The sequence below is a fragment of the Aedes aegypti genome, chromosome 2, assembly GCF_002204515.2.
Source record: "Aedes aegypti strain LVP_AGWG chromosome 2, AaegL5.0 Primary Assembly, whole genome shotgun sequence".
In the NCBI taxonomy this organism is placed as follows: domain Eukaryota; kingdom Metazoa; phylum Arthropoda; class Insecta; order Diptera; family Culicidae; genus Aedes; species Aedes aegypti.
Window position 1 is genome coordinate 436243110 of NC_035108.1, and position 20529 is coordinate 436263638.

The window sequence follows — 20529 nt, forward strand, 5'->3', positions numbered from 1 at the left end:
TCTTTAAATCCGGACACCAGAGGCAAATCATGTTGATAAATCCAGATACTATTGAATCGAAATCCGAAAAGCTACGTTTTAGCATAAAATTATCAAATTAAACTATGTTAAACTTTTAAAATGCACTCAATTTTTCACGATTTTTTAAGATTATAGTCGAGAGAATATGTTCTGTTATGGTTTAAACATAAAAAATGTATGCAAAATGAGTGGTTCATTACTAAAACTATTATCTCTGCTATTTCAACTGCAATCATCACTAATTATTTAAGTTTGTCTACATTAAACGATGCATCGCATTGTTCTGATCTCTGTTTTGAAAATCTTTAAAGCTTCCCTGCACTTTCTCTTGGGAATATGTTGTAAATCCTTCGAAATATACATTTTCAATTCAATTCCGGATTTACAATCACTTGGTTCAATACCGGACAGTCTGTTTTCATTATTTTAAACTTGTATTTATCTTGTAGATCTGCAATGTAGTGTCACTAAACTGTTAAACAAAAACTTAACGAACAATAATATTGAAATCACTACAAAAATAATGTGATTTTTATACATTGTAGCTAATAAACGTTGAGGGTGTGTTCGTCGACGCTGTCGTTAAAATCAATTGCACCGCTGCAAAAAGACGTTCAACAGATGCAACATTTTTGTTTTTATTATTCTTTATTATTTGACAATGGTTACTAGATTATTATAGAATGTAACATGATCAGCTGTTTTCGTAGTCAAAGTAATAAATAAAAATAAACATATCAACATATAAATTTACCTTTAATTAACAAATATTATCAGAGTGTCCCGGTATCGATAGCGTCTGGATTTTGATTCACCACGGTATTGGCTTATGGAATAAATACTTTTGTATTAAAGAATCATTCAAATGCGATGCTTTTAATGTTTTTTTTTTTTCGTGGGATATTATGTTATAGTTGTCCAAACTCATGCAAAGTATCATTACACCGAAAGGTTTAAATGTTTTAAACGACTAAGGTTTATAAATGGCACCTCCAGTTATCCCTATTTCGTGAATCTCTAAAGTATTTCAAAACATGTGTCTAAAATTCCTCACAAAATTTATCCTTTGCATTGAAAGTTATTTATGCAACAAGTTGCAAAATTATGATTTTTTCAGCATAAGTTGTACATTTATCTAACGAGACTCGCCGAGTTGGATAAATACAACGAGTGCTGAAAAAATCGAATTTTACAACAAGATGCATACATCATTTTTTGCTATTACGAAAAATTCTGTTTTAGCTGGGTCATTTCCAAAAGCACTAACAAACATTTCAAAAGAAACCACGTGGGCGTACATCCATGTGTCATCATATCTGCTGGGAATGGTAATAGTAGTAGGCTTGAATTTCGCGAAAATCACGTGGCTTTCCCAGTACAGTAGTTCAAAAACGTGAATCTCATCGAGTAGCCAATGTTGGGTGCATGAATGTTTTAAATCGTTACTGTCATTGAAGGCTCTAAATGCGGGAAATGCAGCGGGAAATAGAACATTTTTTTACAGTAATTTTGGGTTGCCCTTAGTAACGGGTGTTTTGTAATTTTCAAGGCCCTTTGCCTACAGCAACGATAGGCGTGAGTTTCACTGGCTTCGCTGACTGCGATTGGCTTTGTTTGGCTACTGTAAAAAAAAATTTCAGATTTTTTCCCAACCCTGACTCTGGCTACAGAGTATAATGCACTCACCTTGGTATCAACATATATCAACAAACATGTTTTAAAACACAGATAGAAGAGAGAGAAACGTTGGAGGAAGGGGAAAGAGGTAAAAGAAGAGTGCATGGTGACGTCACGAAAAATTCCCCTTCTCTGTCCCTCTCTCATCATGCTCAATTGACTGTCCTGCTCTTTGACATTCACTGCAGAAATTGTTTCGTTTTTTTTTTTCTAAGGAGTTGATATCCACTGCTGGCGTTGTTGACATTTTTTATACGGAGTTTCGAAGTAATGTCAGGCGTGTAACAATCTATTTTTCTTTTGCTCCACGTGTGCGTTACGTTTTAGCCGTTATCATTTTTGACAGCAGAATACGAAATTTCTGATAGCCTAGCATTTAAGCAGCCGTTCGTCGGGCCAAAACCTGTATTTTGCTAGCATTAAATGACCTGCATTACAGGCGCATATAAGTGCTTATTGGTTACCAGAGTGAGCTATCCTACGAGAGCAATTTCATAAGAGATCTGCTTCCAAAACCTCATGCTTGAGTTTTAAGTGTAAAATTACTCAATCAAACTCAAGCTGTCCTAAATGTCATGAAGCCTGTCAAAAACTCGTGAAAACTGAATGTTGTAGTTTACTTCAGTTAGTTAGTTTTTTTTTTTTGCACATACGGTTGCCTGGTTCTTTGCTGGATTTTTGCTCTTGAAAATTAGAGGTTTGGCTTCAGTGCATCTTCATCCTTATACTTGGATGTTACCTGGAGTCCTTAAAACTTTAAATATAAAGCTATTTTCCTTTTCTTCAAAGCTTTTCAAGATTTTCTCAAAAATATATTCTACGAGTTGACCAACGGTTCCTTCTCAGGCATTTCCTTTAGGAATTACACCAATTTTAATCAAATTAAGGATTATTTAAAATAATTTTTCGAGGTATTCGTGCATAATTTATTTAAGATTATGTCTAGTAATATACTTAAAATATATACAAGAGCTCTTATTGCATTCACAAATGCTTATACCACCAAAAAAAATCATTCAGAAATTATAACGCATTCTACAGATTTCTACACTTTTGGAACTTGTCCAAAGCTTTTATTCTAGGGGTGCCTCCAACAGCTTCCAGTCAAATTCTAGACACTTAGATGTTATATTTGTTTTTTAATAAAAGAACAAAATGAAAAAAATCAAATATTTTGTTATTGTTCTGATTTTTTTTTCTTATTATAAGTATCCTTAAGTAATGAACCCAAAAACTTTTTCAAAATCATCAGTAGAAGATCACTAATGATTCTATTATAATAAGATTTTACAGAAATTTCTAAAGGTGTTCTTTGGTAAACATTTAAAGAATTCTGTAGAAGATTCTCCAAATTTATCTTTTTAAATTTTCTTAAAATTTTTGAAGAGAGATTTTGAGAAAAGTCATGGATGTCCCTAAATCAGCCGTGGAGTCCCTGATCTTTTAGAAAGAAGTTCTTGGCTGCTTCAGAATTGCCGTGGGAATTTCTGTAAGCAGTTATTTGTTAATTCCTGAAAAATGATTTGATCAAATTCCCACTGATATTTTGTGGCATAAATCAAAAATATATGAAGAGTAATATAGGAAATTGTTGAAGAATTTCAAGTGAAATATCTACATGAGTTTCTGCGAGACGAAACATTAATAAAGAATATTAGGTTTATTCTGTTTTTTTTGCGATAAGACGTGTCACTTCAGTGCAAGGAATAAAACTTAACAAATTAAAAGAATTTGTTATCTAGAAATAGTTGAGGAAATTGAAACAATCCCACTGATTAATATAAGCAGTTTGGTCTAGTTTTTTTTTCAAATTTGTTTCATGAAACTGATTTGAAAAGGATATAAGTATAAGGTATATTCATATTTTTAATATTAATGATTACAAAAGTTGATTCAACGAATGATCCTAAAGACGAAAAGCTCTCTTAGTCTTGTGGTAAGGACTGGCATGAAAATGAGGGAGTAGAAGCAAAGACAAAAACAAATACATATGTCTATTTTGATCCTCTTATACCCAACCTCACCTCTAGTTGGGGTACCTTTTGGAATTTTGGGTATTTTTCGTTACCTCGGAAATCAAAAGGATTTTGTATATGGCCTTAACCTTCCGACTGTCGCGCTGTTATACTTTGTTCAACAACTACGATATATATGCTATCATTTTACAACAAGGATATCTGTCGGCACCAAACCAAAATTCCTCAAGAATCTTCTTAAAAACAATACAGCATTGTCATCAATTGTACATTAGTGTGGGACAAAATTTAGATTCTCGCTCCAGTCCACTTTTTGGATTGAATTTAGGCCCCATAACAACTGTGCAAAATTTCAGCTCGATCGGTGAAACTATATTTAAGCGCCAGCCCTTCAAAGTTTGTATGGGATTTATCATGGGAAAACTTTCTTTTGCAAAGAAAAATCGCCAGAGGTCGCCTATTGACCTCTATAAAAATTCTGAACACAGGCCTCGATAGGTATTTTTACGATGAAGAATATTGCCAAAGACCGCGAAACAATCCGACACTTGTGAAAAAAGTTATTCAATGAAAACCTATTGACAAGGTGACGATAATTACCACGTAAAAAATAACAATAATTACAAAATTGTGCAAAATTTCCGAATAGTCTTTGCTTCATAACTTTTTTTTACAATCGTCGGATTGCTTTGCGGTCTTCGACAATGTTGTTCATCGTAAAAATATCTATCAAAGGACGTGTTCAGAATTTTTATAGAGGACAATGGGCAACCTCTGGTGATTTTTCTTTGCAGAAGTAAGTTTTCCCATAGTTAATCCTATACAAACTTTGAAGGGCTGGCACTAAAATATAGTTTCACCGATCGAGCTGAAATTTTGCACAGTTGTTATGGGACCTAAATGCAATCCAAAAAGTGGACTGGGGCGAGAATCTAAATTTTTCATATAATCGTGTCCCAGGCTATTGTAAACTATATGATGGTACCTCATTTAATTATGAATTTGACCGCTAGGTGGTACTAGCGTGCTTGAAACTTTTATTTTGTTTTCTCAGAAGCTTGTCCATTTACAAAGTTGACGTCTTCTGCAAAGTTGTTCAGTAACGTAAGAGCTATCATTGTTAGTAGATTCATATTTTTGCCACCAGGCGGCGCTAGTGAACATGAAACTTTTGTTTTGCGAATATCTCAGGATCCTGACCATTGAGAAAGATGGCATCTTCGGCAACGTTGTTCTGAAACTCAAAGGCCATCATTATTTTAGTAATTCTAAAATTTCATGATACAAACAAAGATAGCCTTTGAGCTACTGAATAACTTTGCCGAAGACACCATCTTACTCAATGGTCAGGATCCTGAGATATTTTCCAAACAAATGTTTCATGTTCAATGGCGTCATCTGGTGGCAAAACTTAGAATTTAATAGCTGGTCAAGATTCTGAGATAACTTCTAAACAAAAGTTTAATGCACACTTACGCCGCCTGGTGAAAACATTTCGAATCTTTTGGCTTGAACAATGATAGCTCTTGGCTTAATAAACAACTTTGTAGATGATAACATCTATCTATGTGGTCAAGCTCCTGAGATATCTGAAGAACAGAAGTTTAATGCTCACTAGCGCTGCCCGGTGGCAAAATTTTGAATCAACTGCCTCTAACAATGATAGTCCTCGAGCCACTAGACAACTTTGCCGAAGCCGCCATCTTTCTAAGTGGTCAGATTCCTGAGATATCCGCAAAATACTTTCATGTGCACAAAAATTCGAATTTCTTGGCTCAAATAATGATAGTCTTTGAGTTACTGAACAACATTGCCGAAGGCGGCATCCTTCTAAGTTGTCAGAAACCTAAGATATCAGCAAAACAAAACTTTCATGCACACTTGGAATTTCGAAAATGAATAATTACTGCATGCCAGCCCTTGATCTTCTTGACAACTTTGTCCAAGATAGTTTTTCAATATTTTTACATGAAAAACCACGGGTGTTGTACAAAGAACAACGCGCAACTACTCGCGTTACAAAAATTCGCACGACAACCGAAAGGTTAAGATTGGGCCTTAATACTCATATTAGAAAAATTTATACGATTTTTGAAACATTTTTGTAATTTTGAGAAATGATTGAAAAATTGTTTTATTTTATAATTTACAAATGCATGGGTCTTATTTAACATGCAATACTAGAATGTGAACATTTCATATTTTACTATAATAAACTTATCACAGAAGAAGAATCTGGTGGAGTTGTATCTCAAAACGATTTTTCTTAAAGCTTTTTATCTTGGTTTTGTGTATAAAATATGGAAGCTACGAAAACTCATGTTTTTGTATTAATTATCGCTTGTGTCACTGTAGGAACACATGTGTCTATAGTAGCACTAGCTCCATGGCCTAGGCAATATACAAATCAATACCATATTTTTACAAAGTTTTTATAATTTTCCTTTATAGTGTGGATCTAAAGCTTTTGATGTAGAAAAGTCCTTAGTTCATCAACTACTTTGTTTAATAAAAATAGTTTCTCTTAGTAGTGCTATTATAGGAACAATAGGTTTACTATAGGTGCAGAGGAGTTAAAGCTTTAAACCTTCTGTTCTTTTTTTGAACAAAATCGATCTGTATATCAATGATTAGATCAATGATGATCAATGATTAGATAAATAGCACCTGACCTACATTTCAAGAAATATTTTGCAATGATTTCTCGATTAATTTTTCAAATCGACGTAAGTAAGTTTCATACGGTTTTGAGAAAATTAATTAAGAAGAATCACAACCTGTCTTCTAGAACTGTTTTAAAATGAATTCACTTTGTAACATTTTTAACGTGGACATTGCTTAAATTTTGCATGCAATCAGCTCGCATTCAAATACTAGGTTGCTTCTATCCTTTCCCACAAAAATTGTATGACAAAATGATAAGCCGTTTCATTCAGTTACTTACGACATTTTTATACCAGTGTAAAATCGACTCAAGTAGTGTTTTGTTTTGATTCGTGGTTAGGTCACTTTGTCTCTCCATATAGCGGAGCGGTGAAAGTAATGGTTAGGTTGCGAAAATTGAATATCTTACTTACGCCGTTTTGTAAATTCTGAAACTAAACGTTCCAAAAATTAAAAATCGAATTGGTTTAGAGTAGAAAAAGCTACTAGTGCGTCTATTTGGGAAATGTCTACCAAGGAAACAACGACCCTACACGAAAAATAAAAAATGTCTAGAAAACAAATAAGAAATTTTTTATCTGCAAAAGTAATGCAAAAACTATAATTTTGATTATAGGGATAGGGATAGGGAAAGATAGGGATGTTCACAAAAAAAAAAATCAAGAACTAAAATTTATAAATTTGTGAATTTTTCAATTGAGATAGCGAAAAATGATGCTTAGATCGAAAATGAAAATTTGGGTAGTAGAGGGTTAAGTTTTTATTTAGCAATTGTTTGGGAATCAAATAACAAGCCAGTCTTTTAAGAATTATATTTTTTGCTGTTGAGTGAAAAAATCATCTAAAAATATCATTAGAAACCTTGGAAACAGTAGATTTATTTAATATACTCAACTCAAAACAGACCAAAATGTCACTTCTACCTGTAAGGTAGATAATAAGATGCAATCAAATAATCTATTAATGCAACAATTAATGGTAAGCAGGCTTTGAGAAATGTGAACATGGAAACAGACAAACAAACAACCTTTCAGTTATTGCTCTAATTTTGGATTGCACAGACGTCTCTCAATTTACTACAATGGCGTAGTTGGTAGGTCGAAGTTTAAAAAAAAATAGAAAACATCTATCAAAAATGGGTTTTCTGATAGGCAAAGGCAGAAATCCCATAAGATAACTAATATAGGTAGTCTCCGACGGACATGGGCGGAGATGAAATGACGGATTCTGGTAAAAAAGGCAGAAATTCGTAGAAATAAAGGTCTCTGATGGACAAAGACAGAGTACCGAGAACTGGATTCTGACGGAAATGGGCAGAAATCCACAACAAAACTGGTCCCTCAGTAGACAGAGTGCGTTTACGGGCAAAAATCAAGTCCCATGATTTTGTTGAGCGATTGAAGAAGATATAACCCAGAATCGATTGAAATGACTGCAATCTCGAGAGAAAATAGTAGTAGTTCAAGTTTCATGTTTAGCAAGCTAATGGATATGAAATTATGTTGGCATGAAACTAACTAATGATAAACTAATGAAAGCATTCACTTCTAGCAGCGAAATAGAAGTTGTAGAAGTAATCAGTGTGAATTTGTTCGTATCTCTAACAGACTAGGTCTACGTAGTGTGTGAAATCCCGTAACTTCTGGGTATCATTATAAATCTATAGCTGTTCTGACCTTTGGACTTAATGCAGTTGTTCACAAAGATCTCACTTGTTTTCGTTGGCTGTTAGTTTTTAGACAGGAACCACGTTATTTACATAAGAGATAAATTATTTATGAACATTAAACTGCTTTAGATAAAAGTCAATACCAACCTTTGCAAACCATATCGATTAGTAATAAGCAGAAAGTTCAATTATGGACCTGACGGAAATTTTATGGGAAGAAAATATTATCAATGCAGAATGAAACGATGAAAATACGAAATATTTTGATTTCGATAAACCAAAGATTTTCGAAACATGGAGAATGGTATTGCTGTTTGCATTTGAGATGCAAATCTTGAGTGAACGTCCACCAAATGCGGTAACACAAAATAATCAAAGGACACCTAGCAACGATTACATAAATCACTGCCGCCCTAGCAAGAAAAATCTATCTATGACATCGCATTTCTTATGAAAAATCTTACCGCGTTTAGTGTTCCCGCGTTTGATTTTTGCATTTCAAACGCACATAGCAATATATACAGTTTGAAGGCTTGATTCGTAATGAACTCAACTAGCGCTTGTCAGTATTTCATGGCTTGCTCAGCAAGGCCTACTTTTTTATAATAGAAATATGCGCCCCTGAAAGCATGCTAGTTGCCATCATTAATGCAAAGACCCTTGAAAGTTATTTTATTGTGTATAGTTAGTGGCCCTAACTTAGGGCTGAAGATTTATATTGGCTTTAAGACGTCCAATTTTAGTTGAATCCTGAACGCGTTGATGCTCTGTGCTAGAGGTGGTCTTGTAAAATTAATAAATTTAAGCGCCTTGTAAACGAAGAATGAGATTGACACCACTCTTTGCGTTGTGCTATAACATACACCAATAAATCGGTGCTCCAACGAGCGGGATAAAGAGTTGCTCTACATATTTTTTTTATTTTATTGATAGCAGTTCTGGATATCGATACAGTTCAGGATTCAAGTGGTCATGATTGTTTACCCAAAATTATCAAAAATCCTAATTATTGCATTTTTTTTATTAAATAGGAGTTCGAAGTAAACATAAAGACTAAATAGTCTACAACTATAAACTTATCTATTGTACAATGAAGGAAATATGAATATTTCTTGACAAATGCTCTCCTTATTTAGTAGACAGTAGAGAATCAACTTGCAATTAAGCATTCATTAAGGTTATGCAATCCTTCATGATGAAATAAAATTAGACTTATCCTAAATGATGAAAAGCATTTGTTGAATTAAAGCGTTGAATTAAAGTGAAACTGCAAAGCATTCGTGATATCGATAGTAAGGGTTAATTCTTCACAGTTATTGAAAAAGTGCAAGATAACTTTTAATATGCCAGAAAGGTAGACTTTCGGTCAAATTAGTATAATGATATAATGCTAGTGGTTACTTCGGTATTCTCCGTGAATATTTTTGATGGCCACAGTTAACTAAAAAAGCAGGTGAGTGCGTCAGCAAGCAAGAAGTCTTTCTTATGATCTATGAGATGTCGATCTAATTGATACTGTAGTCACAAATATTGGCTATATGTCAAATTTTGAGTAATGGGGATATTCATTAGTATTCCAAAATGTTAATAGGCTACCATTTAGAAGTTCAAATCACGAGTTGAGTAATCCATTGAAATAAGAATTATGAAACCGATTTTATACTCCACAGAATCCAGAATATCTAAAATAAATTAAGTGCATACATTATTAATGAAAAAGAGAAATGACACATTTAATTCAATTAAAAAAGAGTAGATAGAGAGGAGAATGTAAGGTAGATAATAAGATGCAATTAAATAATCTATTAATGCAATATTAAATGGTAAGCAGGCTTTGAGAAATGTGAACATGGAAACAGACAAACAAACAACCTTTCAGTTATTGCTCTAATTTTGGATTGCACAGACGTCTCTCAATTTACTACACTACCCTTTTGTGTTTGGGCCCCTCAAATAAAATCACTTTCAATTTCCAGCCTAGGATTCTATAAGGTTACACAATTTCTCAGCTTCACTGTGCACAAAATATTTACGTTTGTTTTAGTCAAGATTACGGACGTGGATGTACCTCTGGTCAGGGCAAACCCAAAAAATCTTAAACATAAATATATCTGGAGGAATTCCGGTGTAATTCCTGAAGAAGTTCAAAAAGAGAAACGAAGAACACATCGGCATGTAGCGTTGATTGAACTTTTTTTAATTTATAACACTGGTTATCGACCTTAAGTATAAAACAGAAGATTTTGGCGATGGTTTGAGTATTTTTTCCATTTTGGCTGGAGGTTAAAATCATTTTAAACGTTTTGTCATATAAAAGCAAGACTGAAAATCGTTCTAAGTACCATACAAACGGTAGAAAAATGTTATTCGAGGTAATTGCTATCAGTTACACTGCCCATAAAGGCATAACTGTCCCATATAGAAAAAGTAGGCATTGAGAAATTAGCACCCAAAGTTTGAAGTTTTTCTTCTCATACAAATATTCATAGTTTTCTAGCATACCATTTTCAACTAGCAACATCGCAGAGATAACTTATTTTGTTTCTTTAGATAAGCGAAAATTATAAACTTGAACAGAATTCATGTTCTGAAGTTGCTATTTCAATTGAAAGTTCATATAGAGACTGTTATGCCTTTATTTTCAACATGGGACTGCACCAACGTCATATTTTTCCACAACATTTTCAAACAAAGTTTGTAAATTTGTATATGCTTAGTGAAGTATATATTAAATCATCAAGGTTGCGATGAAAAAGAGTGTTGGTTCGAAAATCTATATGAGACAGTTATACTTTTATGGGCATATTAAATAACGTGGCATTCCTAATGTGGCGATTAGGATACCAAATTGTGTCTGGTTCATCTGAATCCTTAAAATTGTCATCCATATAACTTTGAAGTTGAAAAGTATTGCAAGTTACCCGGTTTGACGGTACATATCCTGAAGGACCTATTATACATTTAAGTATTCAAAAAATAGAAAAACTTTTGAAGTACGATTTTTCATAGCTGGATACAAAAAAGATGCCCCTTATGCTCCCAGCGCAAAAACCTTTCTCTACCTCTGGTAGTCAAATGTCACATCTGGTTACAAAACTTTCACTTTCTTTGGAAATGATGTTTCCCCTGATTGGCAATGCACTGCCAACTGCACGCCTTTAACCTTAACCTAAGCACTACTCACCACTTCCAGCACGTCAGCAATCTTGGTAAGTACGTCATTACTCAGATTCTTCAGTAGTGGCACCGACCGCAAAAAGTTGACGTTCTCCTCTATCCTCTGCAGCCCGGTTCGCATCATTATCTGCTGGAATACCCGTCGGTCCAAAACCCACACTCGTGAGTCGCTCAACACTGGCACAGAAAAATAAAAAATCATAAATCATCCGCAAATCTATTGTGCATTCCAAACAGCCCTTCGAACCTCTTACCTCGAATAGACGCGGTGCGGGTGCAGTTGTACAGAATGGCCAGCTCGCCGAACGCCTTGCCGGGGCCCATCAATCCGAGGAACTTGCCGTCCTTGAGCACTTCGAACTCGCCGGCGGCCGACACGTACAGATGCGATCCGGCCTGTCCCTCGTGGATCACGTACTCCCCGGAGCGAAACTCACGACTGTACATCGAGTCGACGATTTCGCGGATCTGCAGCGAGTCGATGTTCTTGAAGAAGTCGTTCTCCAAAATGGCATCCTTGATGAGTTGCTTCGCGCTGTTTCGGTTTTTATGATTGATTGATACGGGTGGGGTTATACATTGTGGTTGGTTAAGCCTGATTCGCTGCTGACAAGTAATTTCTTGGCCTTGGTCGATTCTTTGCAGAAATTTTCTACAGCGACTTCCGTTTAAACGGACATCTCTTTTCAACTGCGTACTGCGATCAGCAGCGAATCAGGCTTTAATGCGGAAATGAAGAGATTCAGGAAGGGGAACGATTTCTCACCTGTAGTCTTTTTCGTATTTGGGGATCTTGATGTCGGATGGACTGCCCGTCAACTCACAGCTTTCACCAGACACACCCTGCTTCTTCATGGCCATCAGCGTAGCCCCTTTGTTCTGACGGAAGGAGCCATCGTTGGCCCCGATTCCGGCCAGTTGACTCGAGTGGGCCAATTTGAAGCCCTTGCCCGTGATGCCGTACAGTTCGGACATGGGCAGCTGCTGTCCGGCCATAACGTAGTTCGCCTGGATACTGGACAGCAGGTCGCCTTCGACCGCTTGGAGTACCTTGGGACTGGACATTGGCGCCACCGTTCCTCCTGCTCCGCTTCCTGCATTCTGTGACCGGTCCAAGCTGCTCGTTGTCGTCTGCTGGAGTACACTCTGCCGCACCGAAAAGGAAGAGAACGAGAAACAAAAGCGATATGAGCAAAATTGTCGTAAACCTCAATTACGTCCGAGTAGAAATTAGTAATTCTTGGCACGCAACGAATGTCGCTCCGCTATGCCATTGGTAGGCTTTGATGAGCCGAGCACGCCCCACACTCTGTGTATCACGTTGTGAACAGTTATGAATTCAGGCGAGTAACAATCGATCACCTGCGAGGAATTATTCAAATATGACGTCCAAAAATTTACACGTTTCCATCCCCTATTCTGAAACATCTTATTTGAACCACCTCTCAAGTCGGAAGCGGACTCTTTCTTCCACGGTGCTTCATTTACTGTTATTATGTAAAAAAAAATCAGCCATCAATCAGCCATATTATTTGAAAACCATTTGCATCTATAGTTTTTCTACGCCTCTAAACTGATTGTCGCCAAATGAAATTTCGTGTTACGCCCTTTGGAAGGTGTAACCGTCTAAGAAGTTATATAATTTAAGACAGGATTCTCACAAATACTTCACGGAAATCTTGGGCAGGTTTGTTATAGCAATGTTGGGCAAAGCTGGCCCAGAATTCCTAGTAGGATTATAAAATATTGGGTAAGATTGTCACAGAACTTGTAGTAGGATTTAACAGAAGCCTGAAAAAGGTTCTCACACAAGCTTCCTTAGAGTCCGCGGCTACAAAGCAAAGCCATGCTGAAGGTGTCTGGGTTCGATTCCCAGTCGGTCAAGGATCTTTTCGTAATGGAAATCTCCTTGAATTTCCTGGGCATAGAGTATACCCAGACAACCAAAATGTACGTATAACCAAATCACCTTTTGCTTTATGCGATGCTTATATGTGCAAAGTTTCACGTATAAGATGTCACGAAAAGGCCTTATGCGTACAAAAGTGGAGGCGATTTACGTACATATTTTATATGATGAAACATAACATGCAATGCGAGTGTGTAGATTTTCTTGCGAATTGGTCTATACTCTTATGCGACTTTATTTATGATAACAAAGTTTATTTGACAGCTGCTACGGATTGATCCGACTTACTGTGTAAAACTATGCGGAACGAAACGAAATGTACATATGAACTCATAAAATAGCGTTTTATGCGTGGAAACTCATCGATCAAACGATTTCACTCAACATTTGGTGCGGGAGTGATGCAGTTTGTACAAATAAATGACTTTCGTCGTATACTGCTATGCGACTTCTGGTTGTCTGGGTAATCGTACCTGCCACACGATATACGAATGCGAAAATGGCAACTTTGGCAAAGAAAGCTCGCAGTTAAAAACTGTGGAAGTGCTCTTAGAACACTACGCTGAGTTGCCGGCTCTGTCCCAGTGGGGACGTTAATACCAAGAAGAAGAAGAAGAACAATCTTAAAAAAATGTCTTTTAGATTTCTGAGCATTACAAACTTCTCCGGATTCAAAAACTGGATTACAAAATGAGTCTTTGTATTGTTCCCATGGCATTCTACGAACAATTTACACAGAATCCTGCGCAGGGTTTCTGCAAAATCCTAGCCTTCGTTCTAATGAAACCTTGAGCTAGATTTTCAAATAATCCTTCATCGATGAGATTCTGAAGAAATCCTGTGAAAATTTCTGACAGAACGCAAAGAATGATTTTTATAGAATACTGAAAATAAAACTGACAGAGTTCTGACCAGAAATTATGAAACAATCTTTGGATCGATTCTGACGAAATACTAAAGAACAATTATCGCACAATCTCTGGAAAAAATATTAGATAAGCAATTATCAATTTTGAATCTCTTCAAAAGAAAATTTTATCACTTACATTCAATTTAGCACTTCAGCAAACTTTGATATTGCTGTGCTCAAAAAATGGCCCGATGCAAATTTTTGTAGCTGAGATTCGGCCCGCGATTCAAAAAGGTGTTTCAGACCTGGTGTGAAATAAAGAATACACATACTTTTAGCGTGACGGAAATGAATGCCCGACGCCGTTTTGAAGTCCATGGTGGTATCAATGTCCGACGCCTTTTCGGAATCTAGGATGGCAACTCATGTTTATTGCTCCTTATGGGCATTGTGATGCCAGCCCTGCTTCTAGGAACTCGTCCAAGGATTTCTCTAGGAATTTCACCCCTAACAGTTGCACAAGATATTTTTTCAGGAATTCTTAAAGGGATTCCCCAAAACAAACTACCAGACATCTTTCAGAATTGTACTAGAGACTTCGTCAGAATTTAAACTAAGGAATCCTCCATGAACTCTTTAAAGCATTCCCCAGGGATTTCAGCTGGAATTACTCCAGGAATTTCATCTAGAATAAAACCTGGGATTCTATTCAGAAATTCAACTAGAAAATCTTCCAAGAATTCCACAAGGGAAATTCTTTCAAGGGTTTAACAAGGCATTCCTCATTCCAATAGGGATTCATTTAAAACTCCCAAGGGATGGAAATGTTGTTGGTTTTAGGAACTTCACTTCAGGGTTCCATCAAAATTTTCACAAGGAATTACACTAGAATTCTGCCTGGAATTGAACATGAGATTTCTCCAGAATTGTGAATTGTGTTCCTAATGATAACTTAAGGTATGGCACCAGGTATTCCTCCCTCAAACAGCTCCCGAAATTCTTCTAGGGATTCCACCATGAATTTTTTTTTTCGTTAATACCGTTAGGAATTAAAAAAAAGAGCCTCAAAATATCGTTTTATTCGAATAGTTTTAAAATTTGAAGTGTTTGATGGTGAACACTGCACATAATTATGTAAATAGTCAATATACACAATTTTGTGCAAGTGCATAGGGTTCTAAAACACAAACGGAAAAAAGAATTATGGTCAAAGTTTGGTAAAAAATGGTCATGTATTTTTTGTTGTCAGAGAGACGGGTGCAGGTCGTTAGACCGAAAGTAAATTTGATAATTTACTACTTTTTCAAATGGCTAACACATTCATCAGTCTTTTTTTCCTTCTTTTAATTAAAGGCTGTTCGTTCTAGTTATATATCACAGCGGTTATGATGGTATTCTTGGTAAATGCAAATTATACTGATCGAACAACTGACAATCCATTCGACCTGAAAACTCATTCCACGGCTTCTTGGTAATGCAAATTGTCCTGACCTATCCCTGTTAGTTACCCTTACGGTTCATTAGAACTTTCGGCCATTTTCGGCTTAACCTATGGGTACCCAATGTCTGTTTTTGAGGATTTTCAAATCTTCAATCAGCTGTTAAAAAGTAATTTTCCAACCGATTTTCTTGAAACCAATGGCATGCGACCCAGATTTGTCTTAATTTGCAAGGGCCGCAAAACGGAACCGGTTCACCTAATGGTTCCGGAGTGATACCCCGTTGGGGTCAGAACCTGCCGAAATACGAATTTTTAAACAATTTAACTTCTTTTATCGTGCTATTCGATATATGTATACATAAAACACTATCAGTATATACAACCATAAACAATTAATTGTTAAAGACCTCTTTGGACATGACAATCCGTTTACTTGTGCCAGATATGTTCCGGAAGTCCTGGAGGAGGTGGCCACTCCCACAATGTTATCATATATACTGATGGTTCATTGATTGACGGCATCGCAGGTTTTGGTGTCTATAATTTATTTTCTGGTCATTTTTTTAAATTGCAATCTCCTTGTTCTGTTTTTTCAGCAGAATTGATTGCTCTTTACTTTGCGTGCAACTTAATTAAAGATTGAACACCAAATATTTATATTGTTTGTTCGGATAGTTTGAGTTGTCTCCAGGCTTTAAACACAATTAATTTCAACTTCAAAATTCATCATATTAAGGGGATTCACTTAACAGCGTAAATCGCTGCGTAAGTCATGCTATATCGACTATTTAAAAATTTCATATACCGACAATGAAACATTTCAAAATCTCGAAATTTAATGGTCTGTCAATCGAAGAGCGCTTTGAATATCTAACAAATGTCAATAAGAACTCTGAACAAACAAATATTTTTCATTTTTTTTTTCTCTTGAACGGTTGGAAAAAAAAATCTGAGAACTAAAGAAAGGACGAAACAAAACTGAGGCAAATAATGGTAACTAATAAAGGAAGCTGAGAAAATTGGCAATGTATACAGAACAACACAATGTGGGACAATCATTATCTAATAGTTTCCCATTAACATTGGTCTTGAGATTTGAACGCAGTTTAACCCGTTTAACGGCGAACATAGAACCTCATAGTATATGGGATTTGAACTAGGTTTGGTTGTACATTTATCTATAAAGTTGTGTTCTTCATGATTTAAAAACAAATTTGAAATCTCTAATCTAATTAGGAGAATCGTCAACGCTACCTGAAAGGAAAAAAGAGCACATTGGGCTGCCTCTTCCCCAATAATATAAGATGATCCCGAGCTAGCTGCAGGTGCCCGACGGCAGTGATTATTTCGGGAAGCGCATTTGATCAAATGATGCTACACATCAAACTTATTCTTTTTTGAAAACATTTTGATTAGCCAGCAGCTTACACTTGTTTGGGTAATTTGTCTCCATCTGAAAAAGAGGCGAAATGGTGAGCGCTTGTATTATAATTATTTAAATTACCAAATTGATCCTGAGAAAAATCAAATCTTTTTTGGACTGAAACAACAACCTTTCAAATGAATGGTTGACGTTTACAGTGGGTAACTAGATCATTGATCTCATGTTTGACATTTGAAAAGGAATATTTCATTCGAAATATTTCGTAGAGGGAGATACGCAGAATTACATGTTACGCAGGTTTAAGTGAATACCCCTATTATATTAATTATGAAAAAAAATATTGTTTGAACTTAGTTCTCGAGGATTTATCATTAAATTTGTTTGGATTCCTGCTCATTGTAAAATTTATGGGAATGAACAGGCAGATATGTTAGCTAAATTTGGTGTTCATCATGGAATAATTTACAACCGTAACATATTTCCTTCTGAATTTTATCCAAAATTGAAAGCAAAATCTCTTTTGGATTGGCATACGTGTTGGGATTCGAGCGACAAAGGACGTTGGTGTCATTCTATTTGTCCTAAAGTCAATTATTTTCAATGGTTTAAAAATATGCCAGCAAGTAGAAATTTAATTTGCTCTTTTTCGAGATTGATGTCGAACCATTATATTTGTAACAGCCATTTGTATCGCATCAACATTAAAGTTTCCAATTTATGCGATTGTGTGGAATTTTATGAAGACATCGATCATATAGTATTTCAGTGTGACAAATTCATTACTCCAAGAAATAAATTCATCAACAATCTATTAAATTTGGGTCAACCTATTCCTGTATCTGTACGTGATATACTTGGTACAAAATGGTATCCTGTAATGAAACTTTTGTTTCAGTTGCTAAATGAGATCTCATATTTGGTTTGATACTCTTTGTGTTTATTTTTTACGTTTATTTTCAGATATCCGGTTGGATTCGTTTTTGATTCTCCCCCTCACTGGCTTTCGATGTCAATCCTTAAGCCCTCAGTACACTGTTTGTCCAGTGTGCAAATTTTTCCGCACGCATAAACCGACATGCAAACATCGGTCTCAACAATGACAAAACATCTGAAGTGTCAAGTGGATATTGAAGTGTTAGTTTATGCGTGTGGAAAAATTTACACACTTGGCAAAGAGTGTACTGAGGGCTTTAGTCAACGCTGATTGTGATGTTTCAAGATTACGGCTCTGTTATGGTTTACTACCGTGTGAGCCTTTAGTTTTAAGTTTGATTTATAACGTTTTTTTTTAAGATTAAGAGGTTTTGTGCCTCTTTGAGAAAGATTTCCAATGGAAATCACTCAAAGGGGTTTTTCCCTCTTTCAAAATTTTAGTTACAAATAAATAAATAAATAATAAATAACAATGTTATCAGAACCATTCGTGTGACACCTCGATCTTCATGGTTTGTCAAATAAAGAGTGGAAATGGTTAAGAACGAAAATAAATGTTCTGGACATCCATGACTATTCTGGACCGGGGTACACCGGACATATTCCGGATACCTCGAGGGAAATGGCCATTTTCTAAGTTTTTCCAAAACAATTCGTGCAACACCTCAAACATTCAGATTTGTCAAATAATAAGTGGAAATGGTGCTGAAATGCTGCAACGACCATTCAGGATTGATCTGGCCACACCAGATATGTTCCGTACGGCCTGGCGGAATTGGCCAATTCCACAATACTGTTCATGCTATATATAATTTTTTTTTTTGTTTTTGTGACATTTTATACCAATTTCAGGACCAATCAGGACGAGTTTCTTTGTATATAATCTTCTTGCTTCAAGAGAAGTGGTCATTAGCTCAGTTTTTCCAAATCCATTTGTATGTACCTCAGAGTTTATTCTTCGTTTAGATGAAATTGGAAACATTTCAGATGATTTGTGACCATACTGAACAAAATCCGGATATCCCGAGTAGTTCACAATATTTCCTTGAAACATGGATAAAATGATCGCAAACTTTGTTCTCTTTCTCTCCTATGGGAAACTAAAAAACAAGAAACAGCAAACAAGGATTTTCTAGAAGAACGAAAGAGAACAAATATCGCTGTGAAATGACCTATAGCTCATTTTATGGCGAAATTCTCTCTTTTGCTCTTTAACAAAACTGGAAAACAACGGTGCCAGAACCTGTCAAAGTTGACACCGTTGTTTTCAGATTTCTCAAAGGAAAGGAAAAGAGCTATTTTCTCGTGACATCACCGTGCAATGGGCAATAAGCCATTTTACGAGACGTTCCGGAACAGCTGATCGTCGCAACGGCATCAATTGACAGCAGTGTTGCCACATTTTTTCCAACTCTCATCTGTGTTTTTGGTTGAAAAAATCTTTTTTATCTTATGTCAAGCTCCAAAATCTTATTAAAAATCTGTGTTTAAAAAAAAAAATTTTCATACCCGTCTTACTCATGAATACCGCCTCGATAAAATTGATCCTTCAATCTGCACTTCTTGTAATTCACCGCTAACTGTTCGCCATATTTTAATTGACTGCCTAATTTACCATAATGAACGCTTGGCTTATAACTTGGGCGGCACCCTGGATGAGGTGCTATCAACATCAAAGGAAATGGACCTTCTTGATCTGACTGCTACCGGATTGATGGACCAATTGTAAAACCCAGCAATAAGGGACAAATGTCCTTGGGGTAAAGTCCCTCTCAAACAACAACAACAACAACAACTAACTAGTGAAGCCGTACTATAATTCTGGTCGTAGCGTGTATTTCAACAACTTTTTTTACGTCGGTGCCTCTTGCAAAAGAACTAGGAAAGTGTACCAGTTATGGCTATAGTGGTTCCCTATTTGACCATATATGTTTTCTCGCAAACTTTCACATTTCGAATATTTTTGAATGTTTCAACATCAAGATATATTTCATATCAAACTACTTAAACACACAGAATGATTAAAAATTTGAAGATAATCAAATTTTCCCTTATGTCCATATGTCCATAACTGGTACACCTACCCTACTAGACAATGAATTAGTATCAGGAGCAATAAGAGAGAGGTTCCACTTGAATTCACAGATAAAAAGAAGATTGCACCTGGAACTGCTCTGTACACTGAAGATATGATGTTGAGCTCATGGACCGAACGAAACGGCAAAACTGTGTTGCTTTTGTCAACTGATGCCGAAACGATGTATATAGAATGTTGAGAACGTCAAACCATCGACATAAAAAAAGTCGAACTGTAACAAAACAGCGGAAGCAAAAGTAAATGTGCATTAGCTTACAGTTTATCTTTGGAAGAACTAAGAAAAAGGCCATTTTAAAAATATCGAATAGCACGAGCAGGGTTGGGAATAAATCTGAAATTCACTCTACAGTAGCCAAACAAAGCCAATCACAGTCAGCGAAGCCAGTGAAACTCACGCCCATCGCTGCTGTAGGCAAAATGCCTTGAAAATTGCAACACACCCGTTGCTAAGGGCAACCCAAAATTACTGTAGAAAAATGTTATATTTCCTGCTGCATTTTCCGCATTAAGAGCCTTCAATGAGCCTACTACTATTACCATTCCCAGCACTGAGCACGAGTAAAGAAGTTAAATTGTTTGAAACTTCGTATTTCGATAGGTTCTTACCAAAGACAAATTAAAGACCCCCATGTCCCTTGCAGTTGTCCAAAATTTAATGGCTCAATAGGTAATCTAGAATGCCGTTCAAAGTGTACTGCGATCTGTCAAACTTGGGTACCTTTTGCACTAC

At 35.9% G+C, this 20529-nt stretch overlaps 1 protein-coding gene across 2 annotated transcripts in view; it reads right to left on the minus strand.

The window, feature by feature from the left end:
• LOC5567008 (cGMP-dependent protein kinase, isozyme 1) overlaps nt 1–20529 on the minus strand; it is a 176099-nt gene that overhangs the window by 29785 nt on the left and 125785 nt on the right. For both annotated transcript variants that reach the window (XM_021847821.1, XM_021847822.1), the window contains 3 exons: nt 11951–12330; nt 11439–11719; nt 11192–11361 (listed from right to left, as the gene is read on the minus strand). In XM_021847821.1, the coding sequence (XP_021703513.1) occupies nt 11192–11361; nt 11439–11719; nt 11951–12330 (831 nt within the window). The remainder of the gene's footprint in view (nt 1–11191; nt 11362–11438; nt 11720–11950; nt 12331–20529) is intronic.